This window comes from Schistocerca piceifrons, chromosome 1 (assembly GCF_021461385.2).
Source record: "Schistocerca piceifrons isolate TAMUIC-IGC-003096 chromosome 1, iqSchPice1.1, whole genome shotgun sequence".
NCBI lineage: Eukaryota > Metazoa > Arthropoda > Insecta > Orthoptera > Acrididae > Schistocerca > Schistocerca piceifrons.
Window position 1 is genome coordinate 978,503,139 of NC_060138.1, and position 26,374 is coordinate 978,529,512.

General features: G+C 43.2%; 1 protein-coding gene across 1 annotated transcript in view; it reads left to right on the forward strand.

The window, feature by feature from the left end:
• LOC124794936 (delta-1-pyrroline-5-carboxylate synthase) overlaps positions 1-26,374 on the forward strand; it is a 205,032-nt gene that overhangs the window by 73,134 nt on the left and 105,524 nt on the right. Inside the window, exon 6 of the mRNA XM_047258653.1 lies at positions 20,322-20,537. Coding sequence (XP_047114609.1) covers positions 20,322-20,537 — 216 coding nt within the window. The remainder of the gene's footprint in view (positions 1-20,321; positions 20,538-26,374) is intronic.

The following is a 26,374-nucleotide window of genomic DNA, read 5'->3' on the forward strand; positions in this document are numbered from 1 at the left end:
AATCATTGAATGCCTTGTCCTCTAAATATCACGTAAATTGTTTAAAACACGTTGTTATGCCTTAATGTCAAAAATGAGAACAAATTCGAGAAGTCAGTATATTCTTATATAAACATACATATATTCTTAGAAAGTAAGAAAAATTACCTATACCACAGAAGTAATATAAAATATGAATTTCAGATTTCTCATCTCATTCTGCTGAGAATTATAGAACACTGAATTTTGGAAATATATTATTTTTAAATAACTTCTCCATAAAATATATGTTTTTTGTTTATATCGAAGATGATATTATGGACTATGTATAGAATAAAAAATATATACGACTTGGACAGTAACGATAACAAACACAAAGAAACCACATCGGGCCCTTAGTTGTTTGATGATACATTCGATTTAAAAATAAGAAAAGCAGAGCAATAACATAAATTTTTTGGATGTGCTGCTAGGAAAGAATTACAACACACTAACGTATAAATGAGTTCGCCGACGGTGTACATTGTTCAGCAGCTCCTGACTGTAAATCTCTTTCTTAATTTTGTGACCGTACAAGATTACTTAATTGTTGGTGCACTGCTCATCCAAATTAGACAACGTACAACTTCATAACATAAAGCAGAATAAAAGACTAACAGGAGTGCTTTAAAGCACTCGATAGGTCGATAGGCCATTGAAGTGAGTAGCGTCAGAATTTAATGAAGGAGCTACCTGACGTGTAAGCGACGGTACACAGGAACGTCTGCCTGGTTTTCATGAATATAGGAGCGGGGTCTCAGAATAGCGCCGCCGCGCAGCGTTCGTGAGCGCAGCCCGCGCCTCCTCTCGATTCCTGAGGACAAGAGGCACCTGTATCTACATCTACATGACTGCTCCGTAATTCAGACTGAAGCACCTGGCAGGCAGTTCACGGAACCACCTTCAGACCTCTGGTTTCTCTTACTTTTTACGATGATAATTTCTCCCTGTGTAGGAGGGCGGACGGCCGGTGTGCCTGAGCAGTTCTAGGCGCTTCAGTCAGGAACCGCGCGAGCGCTACGTTTGCAGGTTCGAGTCCTGCCTCGGGCATGGATGTGTGTGATGTCCTTAGGCTAGTTAGGTTTAAGTAGATCTTGTCACGATATTTCAATCTCCAGCTCTCGCCTCCGAATGAGAACACATTTTGTTGACGCCCTCCAACAAATGGCTCAAATGGCTCTGAGCACTATGGGACTCAACTTCTGAGGTCACTAGTCCCCTAGAACTTAGAACTAGTTAAACCTAACTAACCTAAAGACATCACACACATCCATGCCCGAGGCAGGATTCGAACCCGCGACCGTAGCGGTCACGTGGTTCCAGACTGCAGCGCCTAGAACAGCACGGCCACTTCGGCCGGCTTCACAATATATATAAATGATCTAATAGAAAGCGTCGGATGCTCTTTAAGGATATTCGCAGATGATGCAGTTATTTATACCAAAGTAGCAACGCCAGAAGATAATAAGAATTTGCAGAACGACCTGCAGAAAATTGATGAATGGTGCAGACTCTGACAGTTGACGCTGAACGTAAATAAATGTAACATATTGCTCATGCATAGGAAAAGAAATCCACTGCTGCAGTACACTACTGATGACAAACAGCTGGGTAAAACATCTAGGCGTAACTATCCAGAACGGTCTTAAGTGGAATGACCATATAAAACTGATAGTGGGAAAAGTAGACACAAGATTCACATCCATCGGAAGAATCTTAAGGGAATGTAACTCATCCACAACGGTATTGGCTTATAAGGTGCCTGTTCGCATGATTCTTGAGTATTGTTCATCTATCTGGGATCTCTATCAGGTAGGGCTGATAGAGGAGATAGAGAAGATCCAACGAAGAGTGGCGCGTTTCGTCACGGGATCGTTTAGCTGGCGAGAGAGCGTTACGGTGATGCTAAACAAACTTCATTGGCAGACGTTACAAGAGAGACGTTGTGCATCACGGAGACATTTACTATTGAAATTTCGGGACAGCACTTATCAGGAGGAGTCGGGCAACATGTTACTTCCCCCCATATACATCTCGCGTATTGACCACGAGGAGAAAATTCGAGAAATTAGAGCCAATACAGAGGCCTACCGACAATCACTCTTCCCACGCACTATTCGCGAGTGGAGTAAAGTTAGAGGGCTCAGATAGTGGTACCGAAAGTACCCTCCGCCACACACCATTAGGTGGCTTGTGGAATATGATGTAGATGTAGATGGATGATTTAGTGATTGCTACGCCAACTCGTGTACCATACCCGTGACACTCCCTCCCCTATTTCTCGATAATACAAAACGAGCTGCCCTTCTTCGAAATTTTTCTCTCTTTTCCGTCAGTCCTATCTCGTAACGATCCCACATCGCGCAGTGATATTCCTGAATAGGACGAACAAGCCTAGTGTAGGCGGTCAGTTTAGTAGACCTGTTGCATCTTGCAAGTATTCCGCGATTGAAACGCAACCTTTGATTCGCCTTCCCCGCAAAATTATCAATGAGGTCTTTCTAGTTTAAGCTGATATTAATTGAAATCTCTAGGTATTTAGTTGAACTGACTGCTTTTGTATTTGTGTGATTTATTGTGTAACCGAAATTTAACGGTCTCCTTTTAGAACTCAAGTAGATGAGTTCACACTTTTCAGTATTTGGAATTCTGTTGTTGCAAGCTGAGACGCCGGTTCGAGTACAATGCAGACGGAATGCCCTATTAATCACCGTTTCCGACAAGACTCTTGTTATACCCTTGCTTGAAGCGACTTCTCACTGTAGACTTACGAAAGACAGTATCATTTATTGTAAATAGGGATACACGCAGAGATACAGAGATATTTGAAAGCTTAATGAACTAAGAAATTGGAAAATGCCTAAATAATCTGTTCTCTTGGAAATTTGATGGAATGAACAATATGTAAGACTGTTACGATTGGTGGTGGTGTTTGTAAATATAAAGACATCGAGAACTGGAGTTAATCCCTTTTGGCATGCGGTGATCTTAGCTGCGGGCACTATTCGACATACAACAATATTGTTCAGAACCGCTACGTAAATAAGGAATGTTGCGACTGCAATGATCTTTATACCAGAGGAAAGTACGAACAATTTCAAGTGCAACCATCACAAACATAACATTGTGAGGAAGACGAACCAAAGACTGAGTTTTATTTTCCGATCACAGATGCAACAGGTCTACTAAAGAGACTACCTACAGTACGCCTGATCATCATTTTCTGGTGTACTTCTGCGTGATGGAAGCTCGTTTTGTATTATCGCGAATTATGGGACAGAGTATTAAGATGTGACACGCGAGTTGGTAGTGGCAATCATTAAAACAACTACGTTTTCCATTGTGGGGAGATCCTTTTAAGAAATTTCAGTCACTAACTTTCTCCTCATAGGGCGAAAATATTTTGTGACGCCATTTATCAAAGGGAAAAATGATCGTTGTAATAAAATAAGAGAAATCTGAGCTCAGAAGGAAGGATTTAAGTGTTCCTTTTTCTCGCGCGCTGTCCGAGAGTGGGACGGTATAGACATAGTCTGAAGGCGGTGCGACAAACACTCTGGTAGGCACGTAAGAATAAGTTACAGAGTCGTAGATGTAGAAATTCCCAACTATTGCAGTCGTATTCTTTAAATGACGTGGTACAAAGATGTCATGGATGCGTTCCTGAAAAATCTCTCTCCTTGGGGTCTGAACCTACGAAGCGATAATATTGTTTCCGGAAGATGCGTAACGAACAAGTTATCGTCCAGTCGTAATCACAGATATTTGGATGAGTTACCTGTCAGTAGCCCAAGAAATAGGTGGTACCTGCTACGGTACCTTCACATTCTTCGTCGCATATCTTGTGCATTACTCTGTAGACAGGTAAAGTGGCTTGGTTGAGGAAGAAGCACCTTTGGTTCTGAAATGTACCTGACGTTAGCCAAGCTGTCGACTGCAACACGGAAGAACAGTGATTACCATTCTGTGTACAGGCTGTAGGGGCTCCATTAAACTCTGGGATGTATGTGGCTAATACGGAAGCACAGACTGAAGCGGGTTTCGTCCGAAAATATTGCAGGTTGTCACACACGAAGCCAGCAGTGGCTTGCAGTCTGAATTGTACGAGGTTTTTTGACAATGGAAGTCGATGAAATAACGTACGCGCTACTGCTAATAGCTCAGCCCATATCACATAGCATCAGAAAATCGACGCGGACAGGTCAACACAGGATGCAGCGCTCCATCAACTAGCCAGAGTTTTGACCGTCTCCGCCGTGACAACATGGTGGTGGTCATCCCGTGCCACTACATGGTCATGTACCAGTTCGTTACTACCAACACTCTTTTCCTCTGTTGAAAGGTTCTAAACATGCATCACTGTCGCAGAAATAAGTCATGTACATGCGGAAATGCTATTGTGTGAATAACACAATTGAAATTACCGGAACTCACTATCCCGGCAGAATCTGTCATCGGTTATGGCGGCCTTCTTTTGCGTACATGAGGCGTTTAACGTTTCCACCTCATTTGAAGATTATTCAGAGGTTAAGCGTAGCTTTTCTAGGCACATAAAGGCTTCTTCATATCAGATCGTAGCTCCACTAAACGAGAAAACTGCAAGAGGGCGAATGTTCAGCTGATGATCAAGTTAACACAGCTGTCGAGCTCTCCAAGATGATTCAGAGAGCAACGGAGAACATCTTCCAGCAAAGTTTATACTGGAAGAGGCAAAGGAAAAGATAAAAACTGCACGGAAAAGAAAAGAGGTAAGAATTGGTCGAAGAGATTTGCATGGAGCATCTCACGTGCTTCTTAACGAAGTTGTAGTTGAAGAACCAAACTAATACCTTTCCGTGCTGATAATGTGGTAAACGTTATTTCAATTCTCCGTAATAAAACTACTAAACTAAGTCCGTAAGACATAAATTACCCGCATAATCAAAACTGTAAACCGACATAGCCTCGATCATCGTGTCAGCAATCCATCGAGCTACGTTGCCGATCCGAATAATCAAATAACGGACAAATTACAGCGGACCAAAGACTGACTTCTAACGCATTTCAGTAAACATACGGTGTTCACAGTTGCACAATGGCGTGACAGTAGTAAGGTGGCAGAGTTGAGGCATGCTGCTTAACGTTTACTGTCCAACACAGTAGAGAAGCCATTTTATTAAACCACTTGACTAAACAATGACGTCAACTCACGATTGGTTACTAAATCATTCTGTACTCTAAGGCGTATAGAAAGCTCTTTGAGATCTGGTGCAACGTAGAGTTCCGGTTCTTCTCAATTACTAGGCGGGATGGCAGTGGTATAGATGGGTGTCCTATTCAGTATAATTCAGAGCAGGTTATCAATTTCAGTCCTGGCTTGACAACGAAAGGAACCTCCCGAAACCGCTGCTCAGAACCAGAAGAAGATAACGATTTTAATCTATGTATTGAACAGTGTTAAATTGAAGGCTTTCTCTTATGTAGACACGTATGAAGGTATGTGTGTGTGTGTGTGTGTGTGTGTGTGTGTGTTTGTGGTGTAATATATGTACACATGTATGAGTGTGTGGTGTAATGTGTGGAACTGTGTGGTGTTAAGGGATGTAGACATAAATGAGGATATGAGTGTGTGATATAATGTTTGGAAGCGTGTGTGATTGTCGTAGACCTCTGTTAAGGTATGTAGACATGTATAAGGGTATGATTGAATGGTGTAATGTGTGAAAGTGTGTGTAATGTTTGTTATTACTGCCATGAGCAGAAGAACTCGCCACTCCATTAAATTACTGCGCCAGTGCAAAGCAGCCTCAAGAGAAAATCCTGGATCTAAGAAGCACTCCTATGCGTCTTCATTCTGCGTGTTCTCCGATTTCGGATTCTACCTTTCATCAGTCTGCTGACTGCTTCGATGCGGCCCCCTACAAATTCCTCTCCTGTGCCAACCTCGTCATCTCAGATTATCACTTGCAACCGACGTCGTCAATTATTTGCGGCATGTATTCCAACCTCTGCCTTCCTTTACAGTTTTCGCCCTCTACAGCTCCGCCTAGTATATTGGAAATAATTCCCTGATGTCTTAACAGATGTCCTACCATTCTGCACCTTCTCCTTGTCAGTGATTTTCACATTTTCCTTTCCTCTCCGATTATTCGCAGAACCTCCTCTTTCGTTACCTTATCAGTCTGCCTAATTTTCAACATTCGGCTGTAGCACCACGTCTCAAATGTTTCGATTCCCTTCTGTTCTAGTTTTTCCCACAGACCATGCTTCATTACCACACAATGCTGTGTTGCAAACGTAGGAGTACATTCTCTGAAATTTCTCCCTCGAATTGAGGCCTATGTTTGATACTACTAGACTTCTCTTGCCCAGGAATGCCCTTTTTGCCAGTGCTAACGTGCTTTTGACGTCCTCCTTGCTCCGTCTGTCATTGGTTATTTTGCTGCCTAAGTAGCAGAATCCTCAAGTTCATCTTCCTCCTGACCGTCAATCCTGATGTTATCTTTCAAGCTATTCTCATTTCTGCTACATCTCATTACTCTCGTCTTCCTTCAATTTATTCTCAATACATATTCTGTACTCACTAGATTGCTCATTCCATTCAGCATGTAATTCTTCGTCACTTTCTCAGAGGGTAGCTATATCATCAGCGAATCGTATCATTGATATCTTTTGACCTTGAATTTTAATTCCAGTCCTGAACCTTTCTTTTATTCCCATCATTGCCTCTTCTATATACAGACTGAACAGTATAGGGGAAAGACTACTTTTCTGTCTTACACAGTTTTCTTCCGAGAGCTTCGTTCTCAGTCGTCAGGTCTTATTATTTCCTCTTGGCTTTTGTACATGTTGTATCTTATCCCTATTTTCCTCAAAATTTCGAACATCCTCGACTATTTTACATTGTCGGATGATTTTTCCAGGTCGAAAAATCCTATGAACGTGTCTTGATTTTTCTTTACTCTTGCTTCCACTATCAATCGCAATGTCAGAATTGCCTCGCTGGTGCCTTAGCCTTTTCTAAACCCAAACATACTCTCATCAAAAAATCCTCAATTTTCTTTTCCGTTCTACTGTATATTATATTTGTCAGCAAACTTGGATGCATGAGCTGTTAAGCTGATTGTGCGATAATTCTCGCAATTTGCAGCTCTTGCAGTCTTCCGAACTGTGTAGAAGATATTTTTCCAAAAGTCAGATGGTATGTCGCGAGACTCATACATTCTACACACTAACGTTAATAGTAGTTTTGTTGTTACTATTACTAAACGAAATCGTACGTGAAGGTAAAAGAAATGTACGGAAATTAACCCATTCGTTTCCATTTCCCGGAGATGAGAAAGGATACGGTGCAGACTTGCAGGCACATGTCAAGCAGCAGTGGCTAAGTGGTGTCGGAAGAGAGAGCGCTAATATTGCGAGCTCCAGTGAGGAAACAGCCTTGCAGTTCCGCCATGCGTGCTCATCATCCGGCGCGACCTAAATCTCTGCTGCATTAGCGGGTCACAAATCTAAATTCAGAGAGGCCGCGCCAAAAAGACGAACGCCGCTCGCTTCCGAGTAGTTAGCACGCCATGACTATGCATCAGATGAGTGAATATTCCACTGTACGATCTGCAAATGGAACGTGAAATTACACACCTCTGCTTCCATTTGTGTGTGCTGTTTCCTCTTCCCTACTGTATATTAATGAAATTTCAGCCATCTTCGCTACGATACGTCACTTTTAATTACTGCGGACTGTGCAGTCCAGTTTATCTGGCATTCCAAAGCTTTTTCGGTAGTCTGTGTTCCGCGTTTCCAGAGAGAGAAAAAATAAGAACCTTTCACGTTATCGATCAGTGTTTAGTGTAGTAGTTTCCCGCATGCCTATTTCTGTTTCCAGACTCAGTATTTACTATTACAGTTTAAACAGTACACCTTTTGAAAGGGACAGTCCAAGCGTCGAGTCCTTGAACGGCAAACCGCTTTAATCCCTCCATAAGTTTTATGTTGTTCCAGAAACGTAGATTTTACTCCCTTCGGACGCAGCCCGTATTGGGTAGCCCACAGCAGTAGTAAATTAAATTGATTAATATGAGTTTTAGAGTACGTTTACACCAATGTAACTTACAGATAACTTTCTACTTACGTTGCCATTACTGAAAAGCTGAAAATAAATTTATTTCTTAAAAAGCACATCACACAAAAGGCTTCCATCATCGACGATGCATTGCTGAAGACGATCGCGAAAGCTCTTCGTTAGATTTTTAATAATTTCCTTAGGAATTGCCTGTATGTCGACCAGGATTACGGCTTCCAACTATTAAGTATCGTGAAGCCACCTTGAAAAATCTATGCTCCTGAGACGACCTTAGAGAGAAAAATCATTCAACCTCCTGATTTTTCTGTGTCTTTATCTCAAGAACAAATGTTTTTATGGCGACTCCACGATACCGCTATGTTTCAGCCCGCAGTCCGGGCAGGGATAGAGGTCATCCATCAAGAAATGATTGAGAACGTAATGAGCAGCTTCTACGATCGTGTTAAACAACGCTTACCGATGATGGAAGCCATTTTCGTGATGTACATTTTGAGCAATAAACTTGTGCTAAGCTTTACAGTAATGGAAATACCTGTAGAACAATTACCTATAAGCTACATTGGTGTTAATATGCTATAAACCTCATAATAACCAAATGAAAATGTGCTATGCACGTGGGCCATATTGTATAATCCGCTTTCGATCTTGTGTACGCATCGTTACATCTATGAATAACACTTCCTAATCATATCTACCTTTCACAAGTGCTTCTGATGTTTTTTATCTCTTTGACGGTATTTGGAGAGGACTTTCAACTATTTGAATCCCTCACGACAACACTTCTGAGAAATGATCACTTGCAATGGTTCGCGCGGCTCCCCCCGTCGGACGTTAGAGTCCTCCCTCGGGCATGGAGGTGTCTGTCTGTCTGTGTGTGTGTGTGTGTGTGTGTGTGTGTCTGTGTGTGTGTGTGTGTGTGTGTGTGTGTGTGTGTGTGTGTTGTCGTTAGCGTAAGTTACTTTAAGTTAGATTAATTAGTGTGTAGGCCTAGGGACCGATGAGCTCAGCAGTTTGGTCCCATAGGACCACAAATTTCCAATAATCACTTCTTACTCGGTAGTGACCGAGATTCAAATTAATGACCCAGAGCACTTTATAACCACTATAGCAGAGAACTTATTTTTTACTTTAATTCGATTTTTAGTGATTCTGAAGTCAGGATACAGACTAAAGCTCTTTGTCCGGGAAGATAGGATCAGATATCCTTCTTTTGAGAACAGTGGTTTAGCAGTTGAATTGTCTTACTGTTCCAACAGTGTCTCACGTACTGATGGAGAGTGATAAAGCTGAAGACGCCCGCATTTCATTTCGACATTTTGTTAGTACATCAGTCAAGTTTCGAGGGATAAGGCACTGCCCTACTCCAGAAATTATATCGTGTGACTTCCAAGGAATATAGGCGCGAACTCCAGTAGTCTATTGCTAGACCAATACTCATTTTCACTGAAAGTTGGACAGAGCCACATATCCATCTCTTTGTCGCACCGTACTTGGTTTCTAAAGAAGTAGTCTCCAAACGGACGCCATTGGAGATAACAGTATCAAAAAACAACAATGGCCTAAGAGGCCATAGAAGATAGCTAACTCCGTTGTCGTCGCCACCAGACGAATCCCAACTACGTTTATAGCAAGTCAACTTGAATTTCATCATTTCTTGCGAGATATGTGCAAATATTGTTAAAAGAGAAGTGCTTTCATGAAAAATTCATTCATACACAGAATACGGTATATTCACGCAATTGAGATACTGAGAAATCAGTCGTCATCTCAGTTTGAGTCTGTAAACGAATACCCTAAATTTTTTGTTAAAAGAATTATTTTACTGTATATAACCTCTCATTGAACTTTGACTTTAGCAAAATTTGTCATTCAAAATTTTTCTCAAAGGTGATGCAATCTGGTCTACTATTCGGTTTTACTTCATTCCCTGCCAACACCCAACAGCCTCGTGAGTGAATCCCAGAGAGAACGAGCACCACCTCCGTTACGAACGTGACTGCTAAACAAATCCTTACTGTGCGTCCAGTCTGCTGGCTAAGCTACTGAATTCTTCACACACAAATAGTTTACTTTGCCGTTACAAATTTTCCCACATATTTATTTCTCGTAGGTTTACGAGTATTTAGCGTACTGACTGTCCCCATACGACTGGAGGGATGGATATTGAAGCAAATAAACGATGGTGAAATAAAAAACTAAAAAAAATTAACTAAACAAAGTGGAAGCTACTGAGTACTATTAGTTTGTTAGGGGTAATAGTTACAAGCCACACCTTAAAATGTGATACCTCGTCAATCACATCTCTATTATTATTTTGTGTTACTAGTATCAAAAACTACAGAAAAACGGCATGCATCGTTCTAATGATACCTCATAAGTCACAAATGAAAATTTCTGCAGTAAATTCTATTTCGAACTCGTACCTTGTAAATCTGTATATTAGACAGATTCTTGTTCAAAACAAAAAGTATTACAAATAAATAGTATCAGACCTACCGTACTAATTATAATTTTACTTCTTAATATCTCTCAGTTTGTAAAAAACATCACTCAGTTTCAATTTAGGTCCTTAAAAAGATATTTATAAGGTTTTTTCTCCCCCTGAAAAGTTGGATAGTTGCACTTAGGAGGTATCACAAGTTAAGGAGCGAAGTGTCACTTACAAGATGAATGGTTTCAGCCTATGCGACTGTCTTCAGATCTTTTAGTCATCACCAAATGATCCTCTACACTAGGATAATAACTTCATCACAACTAGTTATGACTTAAATCATAGGTTACTGAATGTCTCTGAATAATATGTGTTCCCTAATGAAACATATAATCCTTAAATGATTAAGGTTTTTTTCATTTATCGTCTACAGTAAACGTCTAGTGGTGAATCTCAAAGGCGAATTTAGAAAATGAGTGACAGCATGCACATGTTCGTATATCGCATAAAATCAGAACTAAAAGGAGGCTCTCCAAAATGCGTGTCATGATACGTTGCGGCGCAGTCGGCTCAGAAGCAGCGAAAGACCAGCGGAGGAGAACAACGAGATAGGCTGGATATCTCGTTTCCAGGACGTGGCCATTCGGAAAGACAATGTGTCACAACACAATGGACAACTCGGTCGCAGGCTGGCCACCTAATTCCATTCCAGTGCAACGATGGCACGTCAACACATAATGGATACCTGTAGAACGCAACACATGTCGCACAAGAACAAAAAGTGAGCTGAAAACAGAAGGCCGCCGGGGGATGGAGACTACCTCGTTATTTGTCATCAAAAACATTGTCTGCAGAAATGCTACCCCACTGTCTCTAATTCCCGATTACCAAGAACTAAATGATTTGAGGCACTCCTACATTAATGATGGTTACCAATACATGCACATCAGTGGCTGTGGGCATCCCAAGATCCCCTGTTTTGTTGTACCAATAATCTGTAGTTAGCACTTCTCACCAATATCCATGCAGATGCAAAGCTAACAAAATAATTTTGGCTGGACTCCGCCTCTAACAGTTCAAATTTCTTTGGTTTGTTATTTATAAGTTCAGTGGGTCCAAATATGAAACTTTTAGGTTGAGAGAAATTTCTTCACTATCAGTCTGTCATCCAAAGTAACAATCGACATTGCCGTTAGTCATTTCACAATGTCCCTTAGTTGTGATCTTCTCTGACTACTGTGTTGCCCTTGCTATACGTAACATTATTCTTTTTACCTCCCAGGCAGCCGATACTGAACAACCGAGCGAGACTGCACTGTTTTAACAGATCTGAATTCACTTGGGGTGATGTTTCGTTTCGATTTTTCGTGGATTTCCTGATTCACTTCAGACGAACACCTTGAATAGGTCACTGTCAGATCACGAGAAATGTGATTTACTAAACACCAACTCGCTGGGTGTTATAAAAAGGTGGTTGATATTTACAAATAGCTTATCATTTTTGGGGTACATTATACATCCCGTGTGAAAGTTTGTTTTTAAAGTTACCGTATGTATTACAGGTATATGCGACGCAAAATATTAGACCTTACAACTGATGTAACCAAGGTCCTCGATAACTACAAATCTCTCAGTGTAAGTACGGACCTCCACTCATCCCACCAACATTTCATCATGATAACTACACGCTCAGACGCGTTAAAGGCAAGTTAAAACTATTTGCCGGAACGAGACTCGAACACGTGCTACAGGAATTGCGCACACCGTGAGTTCCTCACCTATAAACTAAGAATTTCGTCATGTTTTTCCCGGTTCCCAAGTACTACAGATCCTCAAGTTCTTGGGAGAACGGATATATCGAGAGTTCGACTTAACCACAGCCGAAGGTTTGTTACTAAATGGTTCAGATGGCTCTGAGCACTATGGGACTTAACGTCTTAGGTCATCAGTCCCCTAGAACTTAGAACTACTTAACACTAACCAACCTAATGACATCACACACATCTATGCCCGAGGCAGGATTCGAACCTGCGACCGTAGCAGTCCCGCGGTTCCGGACTGAAGCGCCTAGAACCGTACGGCCAACGCGGCCGGCTTTGTTACTAAAATTTATTTTTAGAGGAGGACATAGAACGATGAAACATTCAAATGGTTCAAATGGCTCTGAGCACTATGGGACTTAACATCTATGGTCATCAGTCCCCTAGAACTACTTAAACCTAACTAACCTAAGGACATCACAGAACACCCAGTAATGAAACATTCAACACGAGTTTAAACTTTATACCCGAGTATAGATTTAAGTGTCAGGAAGTCGTTTCTGAAAGTATTTGTATGGAGTGTAGCCATGTATGGAAGTGAAACATGGACGATAAATAGTTTGGACAAGAAGAGAATAGAAGCTTTCGAAATGTGGTGTTATAGAAGAATGCTGAAGATTAGATGGGTAGATCACATAACTAATGAGGAACTATTGAATAGGATTGGGGAGATGAGAAGTTTGTGGCACAACTTGACTAGAAGAAGGGATCGGTTGGTAGGACACGTTCTGAGGCATCAAGGGATCACCAGTTTAGTATTGGAGGGCAGCGTGGAGGGTAAAAATCGTAGAGGGAGACCAAGAGATGAATACACTAAGCAAATTCAGAAGGATGTAGGTTGCAGTAGGTACTGGAAGATGAAGAAGCTTGCACAAGATAGAGTAGCATGGAGAGCTGCATCAAACCAGTCTCAGGACTGAAGACCACAACAACAACCCGCCTAGCAGCCTGCGAGGCATACAGGGAACCAGCAAATAGTTTAAACTTACAGATGCTCCTTGCGATAGGAAAGAAAAATTGCGATCTTAACGTGTTCCGTTCGTTAGCCATACTTGTTCGTACACCTAAAAGTGTCGTATTACTGAAGTAAAATCCATAATACAAATAAAGAGTGTGATGTTGAGTTGTGAACGCTCAACCATTTGTGTGATTACGTCCATAATTCATCCACACGTTACTGCAATGAAGTGAATTTTGAAATTGCACTGTGAACGCAATATCCACAACTAGAGACAACCCTTTACACACTTTCACAAACCGCTGCGCGGTTAGTGGATACATGCATGCAGTTTAATAGATGCCACTGTCGTGTGATAGGCTATTTTCATTTGACAAAATGGTATCCTGCTTGTAAAGGACAAGAACTAAGGAACATACGTCTAAAAAAGAAAAAAAAGAAACCTAACGATGGTTCGAATTATTGCACTATGGTGGATACGGATTTCATAGGTTTGTCTGCATAGCCATCTTCCGCAGCACAATTTCAGTTTGACCGGTAAAAGCAAACTGTCAGTTATCGCTGTCATTGGTTACTTGAAACTATCCTCACACTGGCTACAGGGAATGCCGCGTTACCAACCGATGAGGAGTCCTGGTTGGCACTTGGATGAAGGCTATAGGCGACACAAACACATCCCAACCAGAAAAAGAATTATGGGAAGAACAATAAGAGCAATTAAAAAAGTCAATTCAATGGTGAAAGTGACGCAGCAAAGTATTAGAAATAAAAAATACATTTGAATCAATTAATTGAATAAAAATGATAAAGTCTTTTGATTAGATTTAGAAAAATAAAAAGATTTACTGCATTTGACGAGATTCGAAACTTAACCTTCTACACGTCAGGTTTATACACTAGCCACTTCGCTATGCCATTACACTGCAAAAATTAGTTATATTTACGACTCTACTGTCCCAGTAGCAACGATTTATTGACGGCCTTCAAAACTCCAGCTTCACGCAATGTCGTGCGATGCTTATCTAATGTAAGAAGATCTCTGTGATTATAATTACTGTATTAACGACACTGAATTGCGCCTTGGGTGGAAGGATCCAGTAGTGTTTGATTAATGCTACGTGCGAAACATGTGCATTTCATTAGCATCATGTGTGTGTGTGTGTGCGTGTGTGTGTGTGCGGGTGTCTGTGTGCGTGTGTGTGTGTGATGAAAGAAGAAATAAAAGGGTCAGACCCAGGATTCGAGATCAAAACACATGAAGAAAGCAATCCGGACGAAGAATTGGAAGTGAACTAATTGTTGTGGCAGTTTGGCAACGGCGAACGTTTCGACCTGGACGTTGAGCGCTTTGATGCGAGACCAGCTATAACGGATGAAGTAATTTTAATCGGATTATAGGTGAAGGCCACCTAGTTTTAGGGGGAGAAACGGTCGCTAGAGAGGGGCGAAGGAACTCAGCCGTTGCACGGAGGGTGGCAGAGAGTAATGCGGCAGCTTCAGCTCGGGGACGGTGGCTCCAAGGAGAGAGCCGTACACACCGCGCCGCGCGGCTCCCTGCTCGGCGTGCCGGCGCGCCGCGTCTTTTGATAACTGGGCGCCGTCAGACGTCACGAACGCCGGCGGCTGGCTATTAATCACTCCATGGGGCGCCAACACCTGGCGTGATCGATCGCCCCAGCCTCAGGTGCAACTCCTGCCCCCCCCCCCCTCTCTACTTCGACCCAAAAGCCACTGTTGCACGAGCGCACTCTGCGACGAGAAGGCAACGAACACACCACCTGTCATCCACGCGACTACTGTCAAAATTCAGTATCAGCCTTAATCCCAAACTTCCGAACAGCTCTCGGCACTGTACCGGTATAAAATCAAAGTTCCACAACCAACACGAAACCTTGACACCACGTGTCGATGACATGTTCATCCCTACTTCTACACATTAATAAACCGCAGCATTTTAAAGCTGAGTATTTCAAGTCCTGTCACCTTCTAAATTACATCCCTAACATACTAGGCAAACTATCAGTCTGCTAATGCTGCATGTTGGACAGAATGTATGTTAGGTTGCATCTAGTTTTACGTGACCACTTCGACACTCCACTGAAAATTTTGGCGTGAAATGGATTCAGTTGTGCAACTGGATTCGTGATTTCCTATCAGGAAGGTCACAGTTCGTAGTAATAGACGGAAAGTCATCGAGTAAAACAGAAGTAATATCCGGCGTTCCCCAAGGAAGTGTTACAGGCCTTCTATTGTTCCTGACCTATATTAACGACATAGGAGACAATCTGAGTAGCCGTCTTAGATTGTTTGCAGATGATGCTGTCATTTACTGTCTTGTAAGGTCATCAGATGATCAAAACGACTTGCAATATGAAACTTCCTGGCAGATTAAAACTGTGTGCCGGACCGAGACTCGAACTCGGGACCTCAGTTGGTAGAGCACTGGCCCGCGAAAGGCAAAGGTCCCGAGTTCAAGTCTCGGTCTGGCACACAGTTTTAATCTGCCAGGAAGTTTCATATCAGCGCACGCTCCGATGCAGAGTGAAAATCTCATTCTGGAAACATCCCCTAGGCTGAGGCTAAGCCATGTCTCCCCAATATTCTTTCTTTCAGGAGTGCTAGTCCTGCATGGTTCGCAGGAGAGCTTCTGTAAAGTTTGGAAGGTAGGAGACGAGGTACTGGCGGAAGTAAAGTTGTGAGGACGGGGCGTGAGTCGTGCTTGGGTAGCTCAGTTGGTAGAGCACTTGCCCGCGAAAGGCCAAGGTCCCGAATTCGAGTCTCGGTCCGGCACACAGTTTTAATCTGCCAGAGTGAAAATCTCATTCTGGACTTGCAATATGATTTAGATAAGATATCTGTATGGTGCGAAAAGTGGCAATTGACCCTAAATAAATAAAAGTGTGAAGTTATTCACATGAGTACTAAAAGAAATCAGCTAAATTTCGATTATGCGATAAGTCACACAAATCTGAAGGCTGTAAATTCAGTTAAATACTTAGGGATTACAATTACAAATAACCTAAATTGGAACGATCACACAGATAATATTGTGGGTAGAGCAAACCAAAGACTGCGATTCACTGGCAGAGAACTTAGAAGGTGCAATAGATCTACTGAAGAGACTGCTTAAACCACGCTTGTCCGCCCTATTCTGGAGTATTTCTCTGCGGTGTGGGATCTGCTTCGGGTGGGACTGACAGATGACATCGAAAAAGTACAAAGAAGGGCAGCTCGTTTTGTATTATCGCGAAATAGGGGAGATACTGTCACAGACATGATACGTGAATTGGAGTGGCAATCATTAAAACAAAGGCGTTTTTCGTTGCGACGGGATGTTCTCATGAAATTTCAGTCACCAGTTCTCTCCTCCAATTGCAAAAACATTCTGTTGGCACCCACCTACATAGTGAGAAATTATCATCACGATAAGATAAGAGAAATCAGGGCTCGCACAGAAAAATTTAAGTGCTCGTTTTTCCTGCATGCCGTTCGAGAGTGGAACGGTAGAGAGACAGCTTGAAGGTGGTTCATTGAACCCTCTGCCAGGCACTTTATTGTCAGTAGCAGAGTAATCACGTAGATGTAGATGTAGATGTATTTTCCGTACGGAGGAAGTAAATATTTGTTTGAGAAGTAAGATAACTATACGCTTACAGATGCGCAAAGTTTATTTATAATGTATGTAGCAAATAACAATACTTATTCAGTGATAATACAGCTCAGAAAAATTTTAAATAACCTTTTATGTACGTCTACAAACATAATCCGCGAGCCACTTAATGCTGCATGGCGGATGGTACCTTGTACCACTACTAGTGACTTCCTTTCTTGTTCCACTAGCAGATGGAGAGAGTGAAAAACAGCTGTCTACATGTCTCTGTGCGACCTCTAATTTCACTTATGTTCCTGATCCTTACGCGAAGCCCACTTCGCCGGGGAACAATCGTTCTGCAGTCATCTTCAAATACCGTTTCTCTAAATTTTCTAAATGTGTTTCGCGAAAAGAACGTCGTCTTCCCTCCAGCCATTCCCATTTGACTTCACGAAGCATCTCCTTAACAGTCGCTTGTTGATCGTACCTAAGGGTAACAATTCTAGCAGCACGTCTCTGATTGTCTCGACATTTTCCTTTAATCGCACCTGGTGGGATCAGAAACGCTCGAGTAACATTCAAAAATTGGTCGAACTAGTGTTCTATTCGCGATATCCTTTATAGACGAGTTGCACTTTCTCCCAGTAAACTGAATTTGCCTTCCCTACTAGCATGCTTACTTACATACTCGCCCAATTTCGTATTGATTTGCAGCGTTACACCTAGATATTTAATCTACGTGATTGTGCCAAGCAGCACAGCACTAATGCTGTATTCGAACATTACAACATCATTTTCCTATTCATCTGCATTAATGTTTTCGAGACGGAGTCGAGTCTCACAAGCTTGGTGTTTTAATTTATTATCATTTTTGCATTGACTCTATTAGCCTAAAATTTTGCAGACAGTATCTACATACGCCACTGAATGTACTGAAAAATTATATCATTGGATGACGAAGAATTCACGAGGTATGAAGACTATGGTTGTAGGCAAGTGCCCGAGTGAGACTCGGACCCATGTCGAAAGCGTCAGCGTAACACTTTTCTACGATTAGAGCAAGCTGCCATTCATCACACCAACTAGAATTTTGTACGTCACCTTGCATCCTTCAACAGTCACTCAACGATGACACCTTCTTGTACAGAAGAGCGTCATCAGCAAACACCTGCTGATTGCTGCTCACCATGTCCGTCGGATAATTTATGTATATAGTGAATGGGACGATCCTGCCACACTTCCTGGGGCACTACTGACAGAACCCTTGTTTCTAACGAACACTCACCGCCGAGGACAACGAATTGGGTTACATTACATAAGAAGTCTCCGAGAAACTCACATACCTGGGAGCATAATGCGTATGTTCGGACATTCGTCAACGGCTGCAGTGGGGTACCGTGTCGAAAGCTTTCCGAAAATTTTTGGATATTTAATCTGCTTGTTGCCCTTCATTCGTAGTTCGCAAGATATCATATGAGAAAAGGGCAAGCTGAGTTTCGCACGAGCGATGCTTTCTAAACCCACGCTAATCTTTGGACATAAACTTTTCCGTCTCAAGGAAACTTACTATAATGGAACTCAGAATGCGTTCAAGAATTCTGGAGCAAATTGGTGTTAAGGATATAGGTCTGAGGCTCCGTTCTTTCACTCTTCTGATGTACAGGAGTCACCTGCGCTTTTTTACAGTCGTTTGGAACTTCGCGCTGAGCAAAATATTTCCAAGAATGAAAGCTAAATAAGGAACCAGTGCCGTAGAGTATTCTCACTAAAACGAATTCTGTTTCCATTCGGATGTAGCGATTTAATTGCTTGGGACTCTTTCTGTTGCCTCTCTACGCCATGTCCTGCATGGTGAAACGGCAGCTAGAGATCATTCTTTGCCAGCCCCCACGTACCACTCACAGGCTACAGCCAAACTGGAACCTGGCCACTGAATCCAGACTTCGAGGCGACTGAATCCAATCCATAATCACAGGCTAGAAAAGAGGAAGAAGAAATGAGTGAGCAGCCAAGTCAGTAACTCCCACTGAAAATCAAGACAAACAAATGTAAATTGTGCACTCCTGAATCCAACTTCCACAAAACATATCTGTAGTAGGAGCCTGTCAGTACACCACAAGCAACATCCCCTATCCAAACTCTAGAATAGGGGGTGGATTAACGTCATCTGTTGTAGAGATCACTTGTCGTCCTTACAAAAGGATGCTCCATGACAAAGAATCTGAGAAAAACGAAAGTGGATCTAACAAAACTAAAACTCGAAGAAACAAAAGTGATGCTAAGTCTTCAAGCTGGTTCTACATCTACATCTACATGGATACTCTGCAAATCACATTTAAGTGCCTTACAGAGGGTTCATCGAACGTCCTTCACAATTCTCTATTATTCCAATCTCGTATAGCGCGCTGAAAGAATTAACACCTATATCTTTCCATACCACCTCTGATTTCCCTTATTTTATCGTGGTGATCGTTTCTCCCTATGTAGGTCTTTTAATGATGTCCAGCCCAAATTCTGTATGATTTCTGTGACACTCTCTCCCATCTTTCGCGATAATGCAAAACGTGCTGCCTTTCTTTGAACTTTTTCGATGTTCTCCGTCAGTCCTATCTGGTAAGGATCCCACACCGCGCAGCAGTGTTCTAAAAGAGGACGGATAAGTGTAGTGTAGACAGTCTCCTTAGTAGGTCTGTTACATTTTCTAAGTGTCCTGCCAATAAAACGCAATCTTTGGTTAGCCTTCCCCACAACATTTTCTATGTGTTCCTTCCCATTTAAGTTGTTCGTAACTGTAATATCTAGGCTTTTAGATTAGACTGATGTATTTAGTTGCAAGTCGGAATGGAAATGTTGAACGCGTTTAGCGTAATTCCAAAAGTAGCCTAATAGTTTAGATTATAAACACATATGAAGAACTCAAATGTTTTGCTAATGTATTACAAATTAAAATGATTGTCTGTCAAACCAAATAAATTACTGTATTTTTTGCTATAGCTGAAAAAGTTTTGATGGTACAATTTATAATGTGGAAGACCATCTCACGTACTGTACCGCTTTGCTCTTCTCTACCTTTTTTCAACTGTAGAAAATTTGTTTTCAAAGCTTTAAGCATGTGTGTTAGATAGAATGGGCTTACGAACTGCTAGTGTTACTTTTAGATTATGTACATTAGATTTCATTAATATCAGAAAATTATGAAAGTGATACACTTGTCGACGTCAGAGCTTAGGATAATCACTCTGAGTACGCCACCCAGGTTGCAGCCACAGATAGTCGACTCTCTCTATTAGGTTTTGCTATTTACACTAAGTTGTGCATTTTGAAAAGGGCGCGTAGCAGGCACTTAGCACGAAATTGCCTACACATATCCCAGATGTTAGAGGCGGAAAAGGCGCAGACGGTTGTGAAGTAGTGAGGCGAGGCCGCGGCGTATGTTGCAGGTGATCAGCATCAAGGACAACGACAGCCTGGCGGCGATGTTGGCGGCCGAGGTGCAGGCGGACCTGCTGATCCTGATGTCGGACGTGGACGGCATGTACACGGCGCCGCCGGGCCAGGAGGGCGCCCGCCTCATCTCCACGTACACGCCCGACCTCGAGGAGACCATCCGCTTCGGCAAGAAGTCCAGCGTCGGCACCGGCGGCATGGACTCCAAGGTACCCCACTGCTCTGCTTCCGCGCCTTCTCACTTCTATGCGACAGGATTATTCTTCCTACGTTCAGCTTTATTCGTCTCATAGAAATTGACTTACCCGCCGATGTATGGGGTTTCAAATAATTCTTCTGGGTGTGCATTTTTAACTTCTCGCAGCGTAAGCAATAATCCATTAAATTTCGGGAATGCAGCCGCGCAAATAAAATTTCCTCTATTGGTATTTCGGCTGCGTATCGTCCGGCCATCCTCAGAGCGAGTCACAAGACTGACGACAAGAGTTTTTTTTTTCTTTATTGTAATTCAATTCCCCATCGGCGCGGGCTGGCAGCAGCATATGCGCTGCTCTTCAGCCGAAAGACATAGAACAAACAATAGAAGACATTTAAAAATAACAAAGGAGAGAATATGGTGAACATAGATATAAAAAAGGGGGAACATCATGGAAGGCAATAGACAAGAAACGGGGTGACTGTAAAATGGAAATAAAAAACTGTTTAAAAGTAGCACACACAAAAAGCCACACACTGCGACAATTAAAAGAACACAAGGCACAGTATGACTGAAGCATAAAAGGTATCGACGGATGGCGTAGCACATAACAAACACTGACAGCGACCCTCATGGCAGTGCACAATTAAAATCACACCTCTTGACGCACAGGAGAAACAGCACTAAACACAACACTGATCTGGCACACTGACGATGATCAAAACAGAGGATCTGCCAGGTGCAAGGAGATGAGGGAGGCCGGAAGAAGGGAGGGAGAGGAAAGAGATGGGGGAGATGAGAGGGGGGCGCGCTGAGGAGGGCCAGGTAGGGAGGGATGTGGGAAGGAAAGAGGCAAGTATGGGGTGCAGGGCCTCAGGGGAGGGGGGGAAGGAGGAAAATCCGCTCTGGAAGAAGGAGGGAAGAGGAAAAAGGGGGACCTGGGGAGGGGGGGGGAACAAGGCCAGGTTATAGTTGGAAGGAAGGGTAGATGTCATGGCGAAGTTCGATTCGAGGAGGGGGAGGCATTGGAAATTGCCCTGATGAAGGAGATGGATGGTGTGGAGGTGGAGAGAGGGAGGGATACAGCGATAGAGGCGCGGCAATGGGTGGGGGGTGGAGAGGAAGGAGGAAACCAGAGGGTGGGGGGGATCAAGCCTGCGGACAATGTAAAGGATGTGGAGATGTTGGAGGAACAGGAGGAGGTGGGAGAAGGGGATCAGGTCATACAGGAGCCGTGTGGGGGAAGGAAGGCGGATACGGAAGGCAAGATGGAGCGCATGGCGTTCAAGGATTTGGAGGGCCTTGTAAAAGCGAGTGTGGGTGGAGATCCAGGCAACGCTGGCATAGCAGAGGATAGGACGGTTGAGGGATTTGTAGGTGTGGAAGATGGCAGAAGGATGCAATCCCCATGTCTGGCCAGACAGGAGTTTCAGAAGGCGGAGGCGGGAATGGGCTTTCTGCTGGACGGTCTGGAGATGAGGGGTCCAGGTGAGGTGTCGGTCGAGGGTGAGGCCAAGGTATTTCAGGGTGGGGGACGACGACAAGGTGCCAAGCGCGGCCTTACATGCTCCACCGCGGCGGTACTGCGCATGCGAGTCACAGATGCTGGTCGGTGGCAGAGACATACGCTTACACGTGCGCCGCCTGTGGCGAAGGCGTACAGACAGCCGATTCGCTTATCGATGTATGATCGGCGGCGGTGACATGATGACGACTTCCCTGCAGTTTAATTACTCCAAGAGCCGGACTCCATACTTTGTCCAAATTAAAACCATTCTCTCTGTTTATTAAACTGTTGGCTAATGGTATTTCTATAGCTTCCTTGAATACAGATTCCCAAAAAGAAGAGGTGGATGTTAAAATCTTCACATCACTGTAATTCATGGAATGACCTGTATCAATACAATGTTCGGTCACAGCTGAGTTGTCTGGTTGTAATAAGCGGGTGTATCTTCGATGCTCCACACACCTCTCATGAACGGTGCGTGTTGTTTGACCTATGTATGACTGCTCACAATTTCCGCAAGGAATCTGATACGCACCCGCTTTACGAAGCAGTAAATCGTCCTTCACAGAGCCGAGTAAAGCTGCAATCTTCGTGGGGGACCGGAAGATCACCTTAACACAGTGTTTCTCAAGAATACGGCGTATCTTTGAAGAAGGAGCACCCACATAAGACAAAAACGCACTAGATCTGAAGAAATTACTATCTTCTTCCCCATCACATACCTGTTTTTTAGGTTTTCCATCGAAGCCTATGTCTCTGCCACCGACCAGCATCTGTGGCTCGTGCACAGTACCGCCGCGGTGGGGCATATAAAGCCGCGCTTGGCACCTTGTCGTCAGTCTTGTGACTCGCTCTGAGGATGGCCGGACGATACGCGGCCGAAATATCAGTAGAGGAAATTTTATTTGCGCGGCTGAATGCCTGAAATTTAATGGATAATTCTTCTGAGTGTTTGACTGCGTCATCTGATTACAGGGTGTAACTAAATTCCCTTTATAGATTTTGAGGACTTGTAGTGGTGACTAAGAAGGTTTAGCATAGGCGCTCTTGTCTGGAAACGAACCTTTTTTCCTCGCTGCATGCAAAGTATCACAATACTCGTTGGTCTCTGAGTCCTGTTGCTCATCGTCTAGGTCCACTTACACATAGGGCTCGATGTAATCACCACCGACATCAACACAGATACAGCACCACCGTACCATGCACCGATACAGACGATCACCAGTCACTGGTTCTCCACCGTATTCCGGAGACATAACCGGCGCCAGCAGGCTTTCCTTGGATGCCACAGGGGTCTCGTAAAACAAGGATTTAGTGTGACCCAGACATATAGTAGTGTAGAGAGTTCAAGTCGGGAGAACGTGTACGCTAAGAAATGGGGCCACCACGACGTATCCACTGTTGCGCAAATCGTTGGTCCAGATGACCTAAGACCGCAAGTGAAAAATTAGGTAGTGTACCATCGTTCTGAATCCACATGTTTCAACGCACATGTAGTGGCACTTTTTCCAACAGCCCATTCAGTATGCAATCCAAGAGCCCATGCAAAACGCCTTCAATGAGTCACAAGCATGCGGCACCCATGAGATGTCGTGGAAGAAGGTATGGCCCAATCACACATCCATTCGGAATGCTGCCCAAAAATTCAGACCCATCCTGTTCCTTTTTCATCAGTCTTCTGACTGGTTTGATGCGGTCCACCACGAATTCCTCTCTTGTACCAATCTTTTCATTTCAGAGCAGCACTTGCGACCTAAATCCTCAGTTATATCCTGGAAGTATTCCAATCTCTGTCTTCTTCTACAGTTTTACTCTCTGCAGCTCTCTAGTACCATGGAGGTTATTCCCTGATGTCTTAACAGATGGCCGGCTGGAGTGGCCGAGCGGTTCTAGGCGCTACAGTCTGGAACTGCGCGACCGCTACGGTAGCAGGTTCGAATCCTGCCTCGGGCATGGATGTGTGTGATGTCCTTAGCTTAGTTAGGTTTAATTAGTTCTAAGTTCTAGGGGACTGATGACCTCAGAAGTTAAGTCCCATAGTGCTCAGAGCTATCTTAACAGATGTCCTATCGTCCTGTCATTTCCTCTTGTCAAAGTTTTCCACATATTTCTTTCCTTCATGATTCTGTAGAGAACGTCCTCATTCCTTACCTTTTCAGTCCGGCTTATTTTCAACATTCGTCTGCAGCACCACATCTCAACTGTTCCATTCTTTTCTGTTCCGGTTTCCCCATAGTCCTTGCTACACTACTGTAAAATGCTGTACTCCAAAAGTACATTCTCAGAAATTTCTTCCTTAAATTCACGTCTGTTTTTAATACCAGTTGACTTCCCATGGCCAGGAATGCCCTTTTTCCAGTGTTAGTCTGCTTTTTATATCCTTCTTCCTCCGTCTGTCATGGATTATGTTGCTGTCTAAGCAGCAGAATTCATCAACTTCATCTACTTCGTAATCACCAATTCTGATGCTAAAGTTTCTCGGTATTCTCACTCATGCTACTTGTGGTTACTTTCGTCTTTTTTCGATCTACTCTCAATCCATATTCTGTACTCATTAGACTGTTCGTTCCATTCAACGGATCCTCTAATTCTTCTTCATTTTCCCCGAGGACAAAAATGTCATTATACCATATCCCTTCTGAAACCCTGAAGGCGGGCGGCATTTGAGTTTTCATCAGCCCCCACATGACTGTTGTGGGAATTGAGAACACCTTGCCTGATGAACTTGCCTTCAGAAATGGTTCAAATGGCTCTGAGCACGATGGGACTTAACTTCTGAGGTCATCAGTCCCCTAGAACTTAGAACTAATTAAACCTAACTAACCTAAGGACATCACACACATACATGACCGAGGCAGTATTCGAACCTGCGACCGTAGCGGGCACGCGGTTCCAGAATGTAGCGCCTAGAACCGCTCGGCCACCCCGGCTGGCAACTTACCTTCATCTGCGAAAAGACTCCTCTGTGAGAAGTCGGATTCGTCCACACAACAGTGCTAGAACCACTTGCAGAAGTTGGCTTTTGACGTAAAATCATGTGGCAGCCTTCTGGAGGTGCCAGGTGTATCTACTGCTCAAGCGTAACAAACCGGACAGTTTTGTGATCAACTGTCAGTCTACCTGCTATGTTCCTCGTACTAGATGTCAAGTCCTCTTGCACTTCATGGAGTACAGCCATTTCAAACTAGGGCGTACTGGTGGTGAATGTACCTGTCTCCGAAGCCCCTAGTGCACCATGGCAAAAAGGGAGTGTGCGGGTGTCTGGTGATGCGGAAAACGTTCCGCGTACATCTGATAAGCAGCCGTCCCATTGCAGCGAGTTGCGCCGTACAGTAATATCATGTCGGAGTCTTCAGCAAACGTGACATTCACCATGGTCAACAGCAACACACTAAAAATGAAATGTACATGCAGCTTGCATTCTATACTGAAGTGAATGATTTCTACCGTCCACTGGTAGAGTGCGAACAGAGACCACAAGCACAACACCAAGTACAAACCTCTCTCACCAGATCACAAACTCAACGGAATGGGATGCAAAGAAATCTGTTGTGGATATGAGACATCAGTTGAGCGGTGAATGACGTACGTAACACAGTTGTTGAGCCTGAAAATACAGGAGATTTGAACGTTGTAGATCTGTGTAGAAATTTCAACCTCAAAATTATGTCAATTCATTTTAAGAAAAAGAAACCTCAAAATAATAAACATGACGATCTGCCAGTAAGAATATCGCAATCTCGTATCCATATCACAAGGAAATTTTAACTATTCGAGAACTACCGAACCAGACCACTACCTAACCAGAGTGAAACTACATTTAAATACCCCTGTTATTAGCAAACGAACTCGACAAAACAGAAACACAAAACTGGGAACAACTCAAGAAAAGTTCATCAAAACTGCTCAAAATCAAATTCCATGACAAAGACGGAAAGATCACCCTTGGTATATTGAGAATTGTGAACAGGCAGTAAGACGTCTACACAAGGAATCACGTCGGATAAGAACTACTGCTACACCGGTATAAAAGAAACACTGAGTAAATGTAGTTGTAAGTTTGAAAAAACAAAGGGCTCTCAGAAACCAGGAGAAACTAGATACACTGCTTCTTTACGGAGAATGCAGATTGAACGTGAAAAGAACAGTTGAGTATCCCGCACGAAGGTATCTTAACAGACGATGTCCAACAAGACAGACATTTCAATGAATTCGAAAATCTTTTAACTGAAAAGGGGAGGGGGGTAGGGTGAGTATAACACTACCCCAAAGGTAAGGAGGAAACTTGCAACGAGCAGAACAGAAGAAGTGCAGATGTTTCTATTGGTGGCCGAGGACAGTGT